The sequence below is a fragment of the Erpetoichthys calabaricus genome, chromosome 7 (genome assembly GCF_900747795.2).
Source record: "Erpetoichthys calabaricus chromosome 7, fErpCal1.3, whole genome shotgun sequence".
In the NCBI taxonomy this organism is placed as follows: Eukaryota; Metazoa; Chordata; class Cladistia; order Polypteriformes; family Polypteridae; genus Erpetoichthys; species Erpetoichthys calabaricus.
The window spans coordinates 168,473,541-168,492,543 of record NC_041400.2 but is presented as its reverse complement, the minus strand read 5'-3'; the positions used below and the strand labels follow the sequence as shown (position 1 = coordinate 168,492,543).

Below are 19,003 nucleotides of genomic sequence, written 5' to 3'. Positions count from 1 at the left end.
AAAAATGTTAGATTTTAATTCATATTGGGATGTCTGAAATGTATGAGAAGGATTTAGGAATCGTAGTGAACTATCAACCGCCAGACAGTGTTCAGAAGCCATTAAAAAGGCTAACAGAATATGCCAGGTAATATAGCGCCCTGATGTGTAAAATACAAGTCCAAGAAGGTTATCTCCAATAAGATAAATGCAATTTACTTGATAAAATTTCTTAATTTAAGGTAAGTAATCAGAAATACAATTTTTTTGATAAGTCAATAATTTTTACAATAAGGAAAACGATTTAATGTCATGATTTAAATACTTTACACTTATTAGATTTCATTTTTTGCAGTGTTAAGACATGACACAGTTGAAGTTTTTGAAACTATGGAATTAATTAGTATTGTGGATCCAGGCTGTTATGCTAAAATGAGTCCAACAAGAACACGGGGACACAGTTGGAAACTTGTTAAGGGTGAATTTTGTACAAATGTTACCAAGTTTTTCTTCACGAAAAGAACCACAGACACATGGAATAAGTTTACCAAGTAGTGTGGCAGAGAGCAGGACTTTAGGGTACCTTCAAATCCCAAATCAATGTGATTGTAAAATCTTTGTTGGGCTCAGTGGACTGTCCTTGTCAAGTTTTTGTTCTATTTCAGAAGACGACTTCAGATAGATCAACTTTCAAAACTGTAATCTCTGCTGACTCAATTTAGTGGACATAAATTACAAAAAAAAATGACAGCAGTGGAAAAAATGTTGAAAGGATCTGTTACTGATACTTGTTCATTTATAGCATGCCAAGCCAGGTGAAAAGCTAGAAGGTCAAGGGAGAAGAAGCAGTATGGAAAAAATCTCATTGGACAAAGTCAAAGTGTTGTTTTCAAGTTTAAGATAATGCTCATTTAGCTTTGGGTGACTCCTTTATCTCCATGCATCCTTTTGGTGGCATATAGGAGTGTTACTTCTGTTCTACTTTCACCGTAACGTCTCTAGTGTCAGTTGGCCAGAAGTCGTGGACTTCTCATCTCTGTTCAGTCTGTGTAAACTGAATGTTGTTCCTTTTTCAAAAATATTTACATTTTGTGTAGGCTTAAAGAAGCAGAATTTCTATCTGAATCATATACTGACTACTGGTACAGAATCCCAAGAGGTGTAAATCTAACACAATTACATAAGATAAATTGAAATGGAAATCCAACACATTAGATGAAATCTTTAAATAAAGCCTGAATTGATTCAGAATTTTGGTGACTAGTGTACATTTAAAAGGTATTAGGACATAAATAACCTAATATTTCTATATTATTTTTGTATCATTTGTGTTTCAAGATAAACCACAATCACCATAGTTTTGGGGAGTGGGTTTCATATAATTGAAATTTACAGTACAGGGTATTGCATGGCTCTGTATAGAGTTTGCATGGTTCTCTCTCAGAAAACAGTGGATTGCTCTCTCCAGGCAAAGGAAGAAGAAGTTCAAGTATCTCAGGATTTTGTTCACAAATAAAGGAAGAAACGAACGGAAGATCAACAAGTGAATTGGAGCAGAGGGAGCTGTTTCTGCAGGGACTGCACTGGATCGGGGAGGTGAAGCCGTAGCTGAATTTAAAGACAAAGTCGTTACTTTACCAGTTGATCTGCATTGTTGTCCTCAGCTATGGTGATGAGTTGTGGGTGATGACCAAAGAATAAAATTGCGAGGTCTAGTGGCAGAAGTGAGGTTTCTTCTCAGGGCCACTGCACTGACAATATGTGATAGGGGGAGAAGTTCAGTGATTCGGGAGAACCTCAGAGTAGAACTGCTGCTCTGTCTATTTGAGGTGAGCCATTTGAGGAGATGTAGGCATGTCGTAAGGATGTCTCCCAAGACTGTCTCCCACTGGAGATGCCCCAGGCACATCTCATTGGGTAGGAATCCCTTGGCAGACCTCAGATGTGCTGGATGGATTACATCTCTCTGGCTTGGGAATTGTCCAAAAAGAGTTAGAATCTGTAGCTGGGGACAGAGAGATCTGGACTGACTAGCTTGTCCTGCTTCTACTACACCCACACCAGCAACAATGGTTTGAGAACCTTAGATGGTGTATTGTTGCAGAGACCTGCTCAGTGACATCTTTTCTTAGTGTGTCATAACAAATAAAGGAATACCAAAAAAGTCAGATCCTGGCAGTCTATAATTGCTCAAAAACACATTTGCCTCCAAGCCTTTTGTGTTAGACAAAACTCAGAGCAGAGTTTCACGTACATTCTTCATGAGGTCCTATGATGTTCCTCCCACAGTTTAGATATACAGCACTGCCCAGAGACTGGCATTGACACTTTGACTGACGGACTGGCGTTACTGCGGAGCTTCCTCCCTGCCTTCAGTTTTTTCAGCTTGGCTCTCTTAAACATATTCAAAGCCTTAGCTGATATTCTTTTGCGTAATTAAATAATGATGCTTTATTTTATATTTATTGTATTAACATCTTTATTGGTGTTCTGGCAAAATTCAGAAGTAACAGTTAACACCATTCATTGTGAGACCATCTTAATTCAGTTCAGTCAAAAGGGCTGTTGAATATCTTGGCAGCACTTGGCACTGGTGAGAAAGCAAGTCTGCATGGGGCATCAACCCATTCTCGTGTGCATGGAGCCAATTTAGAGTCACCTACACCTCTTTGGGGGGTGGTAGGAGAGGCAGAGGGCCAAGTAAAGCACCCTCACGGGCATGTGGGCAAACTGCAGACTCCACACAGACCATGACTGGGACGGTTTCTGAACCCAAAACTTTGAAGCTATGAGGCAGCAACGTTATCACTGTGCCAACACAAAATGGCCCCCACCACTTTTCTGTTGCCATGTTAACCTGCAATAATATTTCCACATTGACTGTGCTCTATCAAGATTTGTTTTAGCCCCTCTCATTTACAGAACCCTCAGCATCCATTATTCTTTGCCAGGTGGATCCAGTGACAGACCAGACATTTTCTGTAGTAGAGATGTTCAATGGGAAACTTTTTCAGAAAATAGCATATAAAAATCTGCAGATCTTTGCTTGGCCCCAACGGCATGTGGGCAAAAGTAAAATTCAAGATGTAGGCAGACCCTGATGAGATCAGAATTCTAATTTGGATTGTCATTGCTGTTTCTCTGGTCATTTAATGTGAGGTAGAGTTCCACACCATGTACAAATTTATGAGCAAAATTAAACATGCTGTGAAACGGTCTACCCCTCATATCCATTAATTTATACCCTACCATAAAATTAAGCTAAATAAATACACATCATTCCCTAAAATCAGGTTTGGTATCTGGTGATCAGTCTAGCTAGACACTTGCATTTAACCACAACCTGAGCCACAACACACTGGACCCTTATGACCCCTCCTGCAGGTGGTGGGCCCATTGGAGGATGGCCCCTTGTTGCTCATTATAATTAGGGTCTCTTGTGGGGACTACTTTGGGAGTATGGGGTAGCAGACCTGCTATTGAAGGATATTCAGTCCCTGTACAACGGGAGCAAGAAGATGGTTCTCATTGCTGGCAGTAAGCCAGACTCATTCCCAGTGGGTGTGGGACTCCATCAGGGCTCCCACTGTCATCATTTCAGTTCATAGTTTTAATGGAAAGAATTTCTAGACACATCTAAGAAGTGACAAGTGTCCAGTTTGGTGACCTTAGGGTCACATCTCTGTTTTTTGCAGATGATATAGTCCTGCTGGCTTCAAGGGGTTGTTTCAAAGATGCACACTGGTGGGGATTTGCACCTGAGTGTGAAGTAGCTGGGAAGAGGTTCAGTACCTCCAAGTCTGAGGTTATGGTTCTCAGTTGGAAAAGGGTGGAGTGTTCACTCCAGGTTGGGGGTGAGGTGCTGCCTCAGGCGGAGGAGTTTAAGTATCTCGAGGTCTTGTTCACGAGTGAGAAGAGATGGGAGAGTGAGATTGACAGGTGGTTCGGAACAGTGATCTGTAGTCATACTGACATTGTATTGGTAAGTTGTGGTGAAGAGAGGGCTGAGCCAAAAGGCAAAGCTCTTGATTTACCTGTTGACCAACACTCCTGCTCTGATGTACTGATATAAGCTTTAGGTGGTGACTGAAAGAACTAAATTGTGAATACAAGCAAAATTTAACTTCCTTCGCAGGGTGTATGGGCTGACCCTGAGAGACAGGGTGAGGAGTGCGGACATTTAGGAGCAGCTTGAAGTAGAGCCACTATTCCTCTGCCAGTTGAGATAATGAGCATGGGAAAGGCACTATATAAATAAAATGCATTATTATTAATGTATTATTATTATTATTATTATTAATCATCTGAAAGGGATGCCTTTTGGATGCCCTTTTGAGGAGGATGCCTTCTTTCAGGAGATCTCAGGGCAGACTTAAGACACACTGGAGAGATTAAATTTCTCAGCCATCCTGGAAATGTCCCGGTATTTCCCCAGAGGAGCTGAAGGAGGTGGCGGCGAAAATGGTCCAAATAAGCAGCAGAAAATGGATAGAAATGAATGGATGGATGGAAATAAATGTAATCTAATTCAGGGTTGCAGAGAGCTGGAGCTTATCCTGGTGAAATTGCCAATGCAATGCTGAAACCAGGATAGACACAGATGGCTCTAACACTAGAATAAGTGAGTTCAAAAAATGGATGAATGGATAAATGGCATCTGCTTTTAGCATTGTATCTGTCAGTGGGTTCTTTCTGGACTGACTTGGGGTGAGACAGTATATTTTTGGAAAGAAATGGACTGGAGGGGTAAACGTAGTCAGACATAAGCCAAGGACAAAGCCGAAAGTCAAACTGATTTGCCATTAAAATAAAATCATTAACCAAAACTCGGAGACCTATAACAGAAACTACTTTCTTTAACCAGGAAGACAAAGATCAAGAGTTTATATTACACGTTAAACTAGAGTTATCCATCAATCTCGGATAGCAATGGGACATCATTGGTGATCTTTATTCTTTTGCTTTAGTAACATAACATACCTCACACATTCTGGGAATACTGGGAACACCTTTGCTCTAAAATAACAGTGTCTATAACAAAACAAAGATGGCATTACATCATAACAATAAATATTTACAATTTCTTCCATTCATCATGAACCAAAAACTAATGTTAAATTCAGAATCCTAGGGTCCCATAACTCCTGGGAAGAACCATACTTTGTAAAAATAAATAGGGAAAACTCACAAAATATTAAGAAAAAATTCATGTTATCAATGTGAAATTCTAATCAGAGCGTTTCTATTGCGGGTTTAAAATTTTCCAGAAATGTTGGGGAGCATGCGCTGATAGCGCGTTTCAACAACCACCATACGCCGAGCCACCTGGACTGGGACTCGAGTGCAGCGGGTGACACCTCAGCACCACTCTGAAATTTGTCCTTGTTTATTTATATTTTTTATATGCTTGATCGTAGAGTGATTAGAGGTGCTATATCATAGTGCTTGAACCCAGGTTGGATTCTCTAGGATGTTAAGTTTATACATTCTGTACTTTTCCAAACCGTCAGGTTGATTCATAACTCTAATTTGATGCTGTGATAGCAATTGTAGTTGTATACAAGAGAATTCGTGTCCTGACCCAGCAGGAAAACTGATAACTAATTTTTTGAGTTTAACTGGGACATTCGTGCAAAAGGAAAACAAAATAAAATAATATGAAGTGAATGAAACCCAGGCAAGACGCAAGAATCACGGTCAAGATTCAGGCAAGAAATTGAAAAACAGGCAAGACACAAAAATCCATCATAAACAGAATTATTATAAGGATTTAGAAAGTTTTATCTACAGATCAGACTAAGCCCATGAACCCGAGGTCAAAATCCCGGCGACCATGCCCTCAGAAACGAGGGACTAAACCCTGACAACAGCAAGCAAAATGGCCCCCAGCACAGGAAAAAAGCCACAAGACCCCAAAATTTAGCTCCTGATCATGACAGTCCAGCAAATTCCTACTTTGCGACTGTAACTGTAAAGGTCACCTAATAGTTTATCTGAGATTGGATAAACTTAATGATTCTTGCAACCCTTTTTTTGTAATTCCTAGCATTTGTAGTTTAGCTCTGAAGTTTTGGTTTGATTTTTGATTAGCGGTCTGATGTTGCTTGTCTCCCTTTGTGTCTTTTGTTTTCAACCTTGTTTAGATTTTTCACTATATTCTTTCTCCTGGTGTTCACTCATAAAATTTTACCGATTGCACTTTTTCAGTTAGTACATACATCATATGATGTGAATTTCCAGTGTGTTTTAATTTTTATGGGTTTATAGGGTGCTTTTCATATGTAAAGAGTACACTGAAATTCTTACATGTGCTAATTAACAACACTCTCCAACGCCATGGCTAATAACTGTGACTGTCTTATGTCCTTCATTGCATGCATCTGTCTATACTGTCTTGTATTTTCAAGGAAAAAAACATAAAATGATACACAAATGTTCAGTTTCAAATATTTTGAGATCTAGAATCTCTGCACTTACTTATTACTTCTTGACTGAAAAGAATACAGTGTGACAAAGGGATTGTGGAATGTGAACGGACTAAACAGGACAACATCCCTAAACAAGCTTAGAACAGGTGCGGTTATAATCACACACCCACTAAAACACTGACGTAAGCACTCCAAAAATCCAACAAGCTTATTTGAATTTCATTGCGGTGGAGTAATGTTTCATCAGTCACATAGATTTGCAATTCAGTAGAACTACAGTCACACACAAAAATTCAATAAGAGCAGCACTATATAAAATTTGAAAAATTAAAAAATTTAAATTGTGGGTAGAGGTAAACTAAAGTTATTTATAGCCAACAACATGGGCTCAGTTTTTGGAATCTTGGCAATGAAAGTGCAGCAGTAGCTACAGATACAGGAGTAACAGACGCACACTCGGGAAAATTCGGACATAAATGGAATATCGCAGACATACAAGAAGGCATAAAGATTAGCAGTGAGGACAAAAAGGTACAAGAAGGTGCACACAATTTGAAACACATAAAGGCTTTGAGTGGGTCTCATTAGGTAATGCAAACAAGAGCAGTTTTTTTTATTAAGAAGGCAAAACCTGCCTAGCCACACATCCTGGGTTCAGGTATCAAAGCAGATAAGCAGAAACTGTGTAGCACCCAATGATTTGTCAACGGACGCTCCTCCATTATGTCATCTTTATACTCTGACCTGCCCACTACTCCAAGAACCAGTGCACTTCTCATCTTTTTGCCTGATCAGTGATTCATTTGTACATTGGCAATGAACTCCTTTAGTGCTAAAAATGTCGATTTTGTTTTGTTAGTTGCCTCGGACACAAGTGCAGCTGTAGTGCTAACAAGCAAGAGATGCAGTTTGCTTTTAGTTAAGTTAATGTACAGCATCATTATTGTATATTTGAAATCTGACACTATATACATAGTGAGGCTGGGAATACACATATATACATTCATGATAAGAGTGGATTTGGCACTGCTTGAGAGATGCACTGTAGGGTGCAGATAATACCCAGAAAGCTATTACTTCATTTTAAAACAGCCTTTCTTGGCGACTGTAACTATGTGATGCACTACATTATCTACTCTGGCAATAATTTAAAGGAGAGGCACTGCATTAATAAAAGGCCATTATGTTTTCGCAAAGGACTGCTTAACTATTGTAAGAATGAACTTGTGAAATTGGCACTGCCACCTACTGGGCATTCGATACCCACATGAACATGTAACTCAAATCAAGAAACACAAAAGAAGAAAAAATGCTTGTGTTTAGCCTAGGGGAAAAATGTCAACTTGTCAAGGCATAGCATGTGTAGAATTGTAAATAAAAGAAGAACACAAAAAGTAAGATGGCAGTAATTTTTAAAAATGTACATTATTTTACATGGTAATGCAATTGCACCTGTTGGATATTCTGTGCATCACGGCCTTTTCCATTAACTGTAATTTAGATACAATAGGTTTAGGTTCCACATAACTGAAATTCTGCAGATCGACAGAACCCATGTTTGGCACAATTGAGCTAACTTACAAAATATAATAAGTCTAGTTGAAACAAATCAAAATATCTCTTAATTATAAATAAAGCATACATGTTTGAATGTGCTTTGCCCTACATACATGTTTTAAATAAAAATATCATTGAAATGTTATACTGCCACCCCTGGATGACAACTGCGAACATTTCTTTGTTAACATCCCTTTCTTGAAAGGCGTTTTCGTGCCAATAGTAATCAATCTTTTGCAAATGACTGCAAACAAAATGTGATGGTCAGGAAAGCGGATGCAAACCTCTCACCTACTGCTGGAGTATTATCATGCATTACTAAGTCTCACTTATGAATCACTGAGGTCTTCTTTACCAGACACTAATGATAAGACAATCCTTTATCAGCTCAAGGCCCATCCACTGTTGGGGAGCATTGCTGGACAGTAATGGAAGTGTACAGAGGTGGAAGACAAAGCTGGTGGCCATGACTGAACGATGTCTCATCTTTTATATGTATTGCTTATTTTTTATTTATTTTTCTGATCCCACAACAGCCAGTTGAACAGAATGTAAAATACAAAATGGACAAAAGTATAAAGCATTGCATTATGTTTGTGGGCATTTTAACGCACTGATTGATTCATTTACCACTCAGGAGCTAAACCTTTTGCATCTAGTCTGTACCGTAATGAGGCACCCAGAAGCAGTACTGTTGATGGCTTTGTCCATTTACATGAGAACGTTGCTCCTTGTGTCAGGCAATCTGAGCCCAACGAGACCTCCACATACCAAAACTGTGGATGCCAGCAGGATGGGAATGGCTTTGGCGATTCCTACTAAGGAGCCAAATATGAGATTTCCCAGGACTGCTGCCAATTTACACAGGGCGTTCAGGAACCCAAATCCAGTTGCCCTAAAACAGTAAAACAGACAGTGTTAGTGAAGTATCAAGAAATTGTCAAATGAGAGACATTAATTAATTAGCTAGTTTACTTGGTTATTCATTTTTTAATCCACTTAGTCCAAGAAAAGGTCACAGGGAGCTGGAGACTAACCCAAAGGGCCAAAGAGGTATGCCACATTTTGACCATGGCACAGCCTGGGCAGGTTTTAAAAATGGTGGAAAAACACTTTACTACTTGCCAAAATGTGGGAATTTGTAAACAATTTGTACTTGAAAAATAATTAAATGAGCCAGTTCAATATATGAATTAAACAGTAAATTTTCCCCGCCAAATGACATAATTATACATATGATGCCACTTTCACTGACAGGCATCAGGCTGTGTTTTTTTCAAAATAATCATTCTGGTTGCATTAGCAGAGTCGTTATTCTCATGGAGCCAGACATATACAATGTATGTGTGGAGACAACCATGAATGACTTTTGCTTAAAAGTGGGTGGGAACATTTAGCTGATTCACTCAGCTGGAAAATTTTACACCAATCCAACACTTCATGGAGGTGGAGCTCAGAGTAGGGGCGGAGATTTAAACAGCAAAGACTGATGATCCACTTGTTAACCTGATCTGACAGTCAGCAAAAGCCTGTGCTTATGATGGAGGAAACTTGTATGGGTGAAAAGTCTTCTGAAAAGCCCCCTTTCAAATACAGGCAAAAAGTGGCAGCAAAAAGAATTCAAAAAGATGTGGACTGGGCAAACACCTGGTGGAGTGGTGGTTCTGAGGCTAAGGATCTGTGCTGGTATCCAGAAGGTTGCTGGTTCGAATCCCCATTACTGCCAAAAGAGATCCTACTCTGTTGGGCCCTTGGGCAAGACCCTTAACCTGTAATTGCTCCAGGGGCATTGTACAATGGCTGAGCCTGCACTCTGACCCCAAGGGGTATGCGAAAAGTAACAAATTCCTAATACAAGAAATTGTATAAGGCAAAATAAAGAACAAAAAAAAATGCAGTTTTTAAAAAAAAGGAACATCATTTATAAATACAAGATGGGGGACATCAACTAAGCAATGTACTAAAGTAATTAAAAAGGCAAATAAAATGTCAGGTTATATCATAAAAACTGCTTAACTTAAGTCAAGGCACATTCTGCTCAAACTATATAATGTGCTATTGAGACTGCATCTGAAGTGTTGTGTGAAGTTCAGGTCACCACAGTAACAGGAAGACATAGCAGCACTTGAAGCCGCACAGAAGAGAGCATCCAAGTGCATCCCAGGATTTAAGGACATGTCCTACTAAGACAGACTCAGAAAACTAAACCTGTTTAGGCGGAGTGGTGGCTCCGAGGTAGGGATCTGCACTGGTAATTGGAAGGTTGCTGGTTCGAATCCTGTAAAATGCCAAAAGGGACTGTGCTCTGTTGGGCCCTTAAGCAAGGCCCTTAACCTGCAATTGCTAATCGCTTTGAGTAGTGAGAAAAGTGCTATATAAATGCAAAGCATTATTATTATTTGTTTAGTCTCAAGCAGAGGAGACTGCATGGGAAACTAATCCAGGTGTTTAAAATCCTCCAAGGCATTGTTAAAGTAGATCCAGCAACATTCTTTCTGCTAAAGATTGAATCACATACTCAACAGCAAATTAAGGTGAAGTGTATTCAGGACTGAAGTCAGGAAACACGTTACTCAAAGAGTTGTGGGACTCTGAGACATGTAGTTGAAGCTGAAACCTTTGACAACTTTTAAGAAGAATCTGGATGAGATATTGGGACAGCGCAGCTATTAGCTGAACAAATGGGCTTGATGGACTCAATGCTCTCTTGTTTGTCAAATTTGTTATGTTCATATTTAAATGTGTGTCTTGTGTGTGGAGAACACTTTACATGTTTTAATAATAACCATAGCTTGTTGCAAAGGAAAAAAGGTTTTGTAAAACCAGATTATATTTTGGCATTCAAAGACATCACTAAGGTTGAAGTAAAATTGAACAAAGCACAGCCATCGGTTGTATGTTGTGTCTCTCGCTCTCAGTTACGATGATGCTGCCGCAATCAGTGGGAGGTTGAAAGAAATGGTAGCTACATCTATGAAAAGATGAACTGTAAAATATGAGTTTGAAGTAAATGGTGTGACCGGCGTCCTGTACAAATGTTACTCTTCCTGCTTTCCTCCCAGTAATTGTCGGGATGGCCTGTGTGGTACCATGACCCTACCCTGGATAAGTGGGTTAAGTTAATGGATGGATAGATGGATGAATTAAATGTTGTGTCATTACACCCAGTTAATAGGAAGTGAAAAGAACCACCGTTAAGCAAGTTGTTAAAGAAGAACCAAAGGAGATGTCACTTTCTGTCCTCAGTAAACAAAAACAATAAATGTGCCTAGCGACACTGACATGACTCCAGCTGAAACATGAACAAGGCTGCATAGAACCCAATGACTCACTACATGTCTAGACCAATAACTAAAATAAATTAACTTTACTGTCTAACTGGAAATTGCAAACATAGCTTACCTGTTTGGGCCTGTCATAAGCAATACCACCTGTGCTTCAGAACAGGTCCTCCACCTGAAGCTCTGGCCTGCCCAGTTCTTAGATGAAAGACCATCTAAGAAAAGCTATGGTTGCTGGAAGAGGTGTTGGTGAGGCCATTTACTCTGTGGTCTGTGTGTGGATCCCAATGCACAAGAGCAGTAAAGGGGACACTGTGCTGTAAAAATGGTGCCATCCTTTGGATGACATGTAAAATCGAGGTTCTGACTCTCTGTAGTCATTAATGATCCTTAAGGATCTTTCGAAAACAGTTGGGTTTATCCTGATGTCCTAGCTAAATTGCCCATCACAGCCTCTTCGACTCTGACCCCCTAATGATTCCCTGTCTCTAATTGGCTCTCTTTCTCACCCCTTCACCACCTAATTGCTAACGTGTGGTTTCTGTACTGGCACAATAATTGCTGCTGTTGTAACGGAAGGATGCGGGAGGCAGCGTATCAAGGACATTGCCTCCCCCAGGACGATAGATGGCAGCTTCCCTGGACTACAGCAGTGCCCCAGATGCCTGCAGGGCACTATGGGACTTGGAGTTTAGCAACACAGCCCTGCTGGGTACCGTTGGTGCCGCCATGAGACGCTGTAGGGAGAATGGGGATTCCCTACAGTTTACATAGCCCGGAAATACTTCAAAGTCACGGGGATGGAAGCACAGAAGTACTTCCGGGCTGAAGAAAGAACAAATTCTCCATCTGACCCGGAAGTGCTGATGAGTCACATAGACGAAAGGACAGAAGCACTTCTGGGTCAAGGACTATTTAAAGGACTGCTGTGAACCCAGAAAGCGAGCCGGAGTTGGGAGGTAGAGGACAGAGCTTGCTGGGATGTGTGAAGGAGAGATTTGTGTGGATTTATCGTGGTTATTATTATTGTTACTTACATGTTTATGGTGGAGGAGGAGCTGTGGGACAGTATAAAAATAAGAAGAATAATTAAATACCTTCTTGGTGATTTTACCCTGTGTTCAGTGTGTCTGTCTGTTGGGTTGAAAGAGGCAATAGCGACCTCTAGTGTCGCTAGTATATATACACGCACACACTGTGAGACCCATTAAGAACACCCCTGGTGCCAAAATGTGGGTGACGCATCAGTTGAAGGCTGTTTGTCCGCCTGCGAGGTATTGACAGGTTCGCCATGCCACCGAGGCAACTATGAGTTCGCAGCCCTGCCGTGTAACACGTCTGTCAGCCGAGAGTTAATGCAGGGAGTACGTTTCATCAGGACACCGACCTGACCCACTTTTTCCAGGATGACCCAATCCCAGCTACTGATCCGTAGCTGCTGGACCAACCTGATGGAGAGGAATATCTATTCCTGAATTGAAAAAGAGAGCCAAGGCAGGACGACTGATAACGTCATTGCTTGTTTGCTGTGTCTTTGTGTATTGAAGTGGTAGCTCCCGTTTCAATAAATACCCTTGCTGTTCCTGTTTTGAATTGAATAAAGCTGGTTTTCCTGAAGCCCATGGACATAGCCTTGTCTTTCAGGTGGAAGGCAGTGACTTACGTGTCACAATACATACAAACCACTCTGATCTTTAAACACAATTTCTACTATTACACCTTGTAGAATTGCAATAATCAAAATGACAGAAAGATATGTAGAAATTAATCATTAACTTTCAGGTACTGAGCTCTTGAATAGATGACAGCTCTTAGTGTCTTCTTTTTAGTTTCTTCTTCCGTCTCCCTGTCTTTCAATAATTATTTTACACATTAGTCTAACATATGTGTTGAAATGGGACACTGCAACCTCAAACCTTTTAAAGTGCACGGACTGGAGGAAATCTGGGGTGGGTTTTTAGGAAGAAACCCTATGGGCAGAAAAGTGGCAGAATTCACTGTTATTTACTACAAACTGCATATCGAGTTGTCCCCAGACGTCTGTTTCAAGTATCAGATCTGGCCTTGTGAGACTCCAGGATCATAAAACTGTAAACCTAAGTGAAAACTGTTCCAAGGTTCACTCCACTTCCCTTTACAAACCATTTTGAGAGGCCAGGAGGAAACAACAAAAAGTTTTTGTCTTAGTTCACCCAGGTTTTACCTCTGGCTCAAGAGTTTGTTTCTGTTAATTTAACTGATTTGTTGTTTTTTTTTAATATATTATTTAAACATATTATTTGTTTTGTCTTGGTTTCCTTTTGTTGTATGACTTGATTAATATTTTGTTTATTGACAATTTTGTGTTTGTGAGTGTTTTGTCTTGGTAGAGTAATATATATTGCTCTACTTTCCCCTATTGTATTATTAATATGTAGCCTTAGAATGCCTAATCTCACAGACTTACCACTGTTTATAAGGTATTATTGTATATAACTTATCCCCACCTTCCCTTCTATATCTATAACCTCAGGCAATTAGATGTAGTAAAAAAACAAGAAGTTACACATAAAATAATGTATTATTGATAATATTCATAAATAATTGCAATATGCAAAGTACATTTGAATATTGGCAACCATACAACCTGATTAAATGGTGATATGTAGTTCAGGCAGCACACAGACTTGTAGTTACTTAAATGTCTCTAGTTAAGGCATCATTGGTGTTCAGCTTTCTGCCACATGTCTGTTCAATATGGCTGCTAAACTGTGCTCTTCATTGTGTTGTCTTCATCATCACAGGTTAGCAAGAGATGCTTCTTTCATATGTTGGTTAGTAAGAGAGAGATTGTGAGGTTAAACACGTACATTTATAGATGTTCTGTATAACCCCTAAAGCAAATACGGCATCACAGTACTTAAAGGCCTCAGAGACAAGCCAATTCCAAACAGCCAAACCTCAGACCAATGGGGGAATAGAACATCTTAACACCTGCCATCCCCTAAAACCATTTGTTGAGCTAAAGTTTCCTTACAGGGGTTGAAAGACTTTAGCAGAGAAACACTCGCCAAACTGGTTTAAAGCACACCCCCCAAATCCTGTCGTAAAATTCAGATGTAAAAGGGGGGGGGGGGGTAAACACTAAATTACATTGCTTTGCCTAAATTACAAATAAAGACATGCAAAATATTTATCAAGTTATATGTCTGTAGTACTAGGGTGTGGTACTGTGTTAGCCATTATGAATGTAGAGAAAAGCCAAGCAAAATGACACCTTTTATTGGCTAACTAAGAAGATTACAATATGCAAGCTTTCAAGGCAACTCAGGCCTGAACACAGCCTGAAGAAGGGGCCTGAGTTGCCTCGAAAGCTTGCATATTGTAATCTTTTTAGTTAGCCAATAAAAGGTGTCATTTTGCTTGGCTTTTTTCTACATTCAAGTTATATGTAAAATCTCACATCACAACAGTGAGTAATGTTCCTTTTATGGTATCTAGCTGCTTAAGTTAAGCTACTTGTACGAGGTGTGATCAAAAAGTACTGTAAATGTTGATGCAGAGCACCATCCAAGAGCAATGCAAAACAATTCAATGCAGGTTCTGACATGTCCATCCTAGAGCCTAGTTTGTGACAAGTTTCAACTTGTTTGATACTGTCAGTCGTTTGTGAGCCACTATTGAGTTCAAGTATGTTTTTCAAGTTTGTCGTTAATAATGGATATCGAGCAACACATTAATATGAAATTTTGTTTCAAGTTGCAAAAAGCTCAGGAAACCCATTAGATGTTAAAATCGGTTTATGGTGACACTGCACCAATAATTAAGACTGTTTACAAGTCATTTGATCGATTTCATAATGGATCTGACTCAGTTGAAGATGAGAAAAGATCATCCTTCAACATCAATAACCAAGGAAAATGTTGAAACGGTTTCATTCTTCATTCATGACAACGCTCCTTGTCACACATCCCTTCTAGTACGACAATTTCTGTCGAATAAAAACATTACGCTGTGTCTGTATCCACCTTATTCACCAGATCTGGCACCATGGCTGTTCCATAAATTGAAAATGACCATGAAAGGCAAACAATTTCAATCCATTGAGGACATTCAGGCAGCCACGACAGCCCAACTAAAGACACTTTCAAAAGAAAACTTCCAGAACTGCTTCGCTAAGTGGAAGGAGCATTGGGATAAGTGCATTCGAAGTGGAGGAGAGATTTTTGAGGGTGACTAGTAGTTATAAATCTTTTACTGCAATAAGTGTTTCTTTTTTAAAACATTCACCATATTTTTTGATCACACCTCGTAGTCTGTGTTTTGAGCCTAAGGGCTGGGGGCCACCTGACACAGCATCTGAAGAATGGACTAATTGGTGTTTCAGGAGAAGCAGTTGTTAACACTGCTAGCATTGAGACTGTTTCCAGATATTTAGTTATTGATTCTTGGATTTCCTGATTTTAATTGTTGCTCTCATTTCAAGATGTTGATTTTGAATTTGTTCGCTTATAGGGAAACCAAAATGTGCTTCTGCCCTTGTGTGTTGTGTAATCCTTCTTCAAATCTTTGTCAATAAATAATATTGAATGAAACTTTGTATTTGTTATGGTTTGCTTTTCTTGTTGGTTCTTTTGACTCATTTGGATAGTAAATGTCTCTGTCTTGTACTTGAAAATGGGGTTTTTGAGGTCAAGGGTTCCATTCCTATCATTATTTCCTCAATTTTCATTGGATGACATTTTGGTGCCTCAGTCACTGCCATTTTGAATACCTGTCATTAGGTCCACATTCTGTGTTTCTGGGGGCATGGCCTCAGAGGTCGTGACCTGTTTATAAATACAGCATGAAGTGATAAAATGTCAGTTGAGGATTCTCTTCTTTATCTGATCTGTGGATACCAAAAAACATTCAACAAATTTTTGCTAATATTCTCCTTGCAAACTTCCTTCACTTTTGACTTCTTTGATTGTACCGTTTGACTACTATTTGTCTCATGCTTTGGCTTGGTTGCTATTTTTGATATTTCAGCTTTGACCCTTTTTGCTGTCTTTATGTGTGTCTCCCAGTTTGGTAAAAAGTCTACCTACCAGCTTGCCTTTAGGAGAGTACTATCTTTGGACCAGAGGTTTTACCAGTTTTCCTCTCCAAGTTTGTGAACATTTCTGATATTTAATCTTTAAAAGCCATTGTCCCATTTTTGGGCCTGTGTAGGTCTCAAGCCTGCCTTTGATTATGGTATTAGACTATCAGAGGTGGTGAGGCCTGTTCTTTTGTCACAGACCTGTAGTGAGAGCAGGACTGCCTTTGGCTTGCTGAGGCTTGCATCCCTCTCTTTAAATTTTGGAGTGGCAGGGTCATAACAGCTTTGTTTTCCTTTTGGGAAGAGACTGGAGGTGCATCAGCCCAGACAAGCCCAGGAAGGACTCGCGATGTACTAGGGTACTGGCAAAACCCATGACCCCAGGAGGATATAAACTGATAGGAGTGTCAAGAGCGGGAATCTGTCCAAGAGGTTACTCCAGACATTATAAAGTTACAAATAAAAGAGAATTTTCACACTCTAATAAAGGGATTGCCTTTAAATATTCTGTTGCCAAACATGCAGTCATTTTATTAAAATACCATTACTATATTATTCGGAGTAATAGAATTCATTCAAATAAATGAGAACTTACACAAATAAATGCAAAAGGACACCTTGTTTTTGTAGGGACAAGTCACACACTGGTCTATTTGAGATGCTGGGAATGTCAACCTACTTGACCAATAGTCACGACTAACGTGCTTCATGACTGCCCCAAACTCACTAAGATTCTATAAATATAATCTATGACTGGAAATTGTGGGAAAAGTGGTGAAATGTGATGGGGGCTTTAGGGGAGCATAACATTTAACTGTGACTCACCTCAGCCATGTGACCCTAAAATCTAAAGTTGGCAAAAAGTGAGTGGTGAGACAAAGCTGACAGAGAAGCCTGAAAATGAAGGAGAGAGTTACAAGAGATTCACAATGAGAAAATGACTGTTGTGTAGAGAATGTGTCGGTTTGCCTTCTTTTGTCAATTGCTGTCTCCATCCATCCATCCATTGTCTCCCGCTTATCCGAGGTCGGGTCGCGGGGGCAGCAGCTTGAGCAAAGATGCCCAGACTTCCCTCTCCCCGGCCACTTCTTCTAGCTCTTCCGGGAGAATCCCAAGGCGTTCCCAGGCCAATCGAGAGACATAGTCCCTCCAGCGTGTCCTGGGTCTTCCCCGGGGCCTCCTGCCGGTTGGACGTGCCTGGAACACCTCACCAGGGAGGCGTCCAGGAGGCATCCTGATCAGATGCCCGAGCCACCTCATCTGACTCCTCTCGATGCGGAGGAGCAGCGGCTCTACTCTGAGCCCCTCCCAGATGACTGAGCTTCTCACCCTATCTTTAAGGGAAAGCCCAGACACCCTGCGGAGGAAACTCATTTCAGCCGCTTGTATTCGCGATCTCGTTCTTTCGGTCACTACCCATAGCTCATGACCATAGGTGAGGGTAGGAACATAGATCGACTGGTAAATTGAGAGCTTCGCCTTGCGGCTCAGCTCCTTTTTCACCACGACAGACCGATGCAGCGCCCGCATTACTGCGGATGCTGCACCGATCCGCCTGTCGATCTCACGCTCCATTCTTCCCTCACTCGTGAACAAGACCCCGAGATACTTGAACTCCTCCACTTGGGGCAGGATCTCGCTACCAACCCTGAGAGGGCACTCCACCCTTTTCCGGTTGAGGACCATGGTCTCGGATTTGGAGGTGCTGATTCTCATCCCAGCCACTTCACACTCGGCTGCGAACCGATCCAGAGAGAGCTGAAGATCACGGCCTGATGAAGCAAATTGCTGTCTGTTCAATGTATTGTACAAATGTATTGTACAAATAAAAAAGGGACAATTCTGAAACAAATGTACTGGTATGTCCGGTTCACATGGGGCATAGAAAGACTCTGGAGGTACCATGTCACACTAAACACTATACCATATAAAAAGTCAGAATTAGTGTATGCGGCCTTTACTTGTGGTGTTCATAAGAAATGTAATGATTTAATCATGATGTTTAAAGTCTAAGTATTCTTGATATAAAAGAAATAAAAATAAAATAAAAATAAAAGGAATTTGAATAAATAAATTAATAAATGAAATTTGTCATTTCTCACGCTTTGACAGAAGTCCACAGTGGACTAGATCCCTAGAAAGGATCAAAAATGCAAACATAACCTTATATTTGTAATCACTGACCTTTAAATAGTCTAAAACAATACCCCACATGCTTCTGTTTGACATTGGTCAGTTTTAATCTTCTGAGAGTGACTCTTAGAGGGTAGGTCCAACGTTAAATAATTAAATATGAAAAATTTGAACATATTCATGATCATTAACCATAAAACAGCATAAAATGACTCTGCATATGTCTATATTACTGATTCCCATTTTTTCAAAGTTTTGTGGAAAGGAGTAACCTTGACCCCTTGTATCCCATTAGTGGGCAAACCCCTGGGGTCAGCTGATCATTGTTGCTGAAGGCACCTATAGGTATTCCCTTTATCATAAAGGTGTAATTTCCTGCATTAAATAGGGTTCATAAATGGCCTAAAAATGAAGGGTTTTGGGTCTAGAGGGCCCAAAATAGGGGGGAACACCAAAAAGTTTGACATCTTGCATAACTACTCATCAAAATGAATTGTATGTGGGGGTTTTCCCATATTGGTAAGTCAGGAGGCACCGGATAATAAAAAAAACTGAAGTAATTT

General features: G+C 40.1%; 1 protein-coding gene across 1 annotated transcript in view; it reads right to left on the bottom strand.

Annotated features, from left to right (window-relative positions):
- Window positions 1–5,853: 5,853 nt before the first annotated feature.
- sv2ca (synaptic vesicle glycoprotein 2Ca) overlaps window positions 5,854–19,003 on the bottom strand; it is a 305,314-nt gene continuing 292,164 nt past the window's right edge. The window contains exon 13 of the mRNA XM_028805696.2: window positions 5,854–8,859. Coding sequence (XP_028661529.2) covers window positions 8,676–8,859 — 184 coding nt within the window. The 3' untranslated portion in view covers window positions 5,854–8,675. The remainder of the gene's footprint in view (window positions 8,860–19,003) is intronic.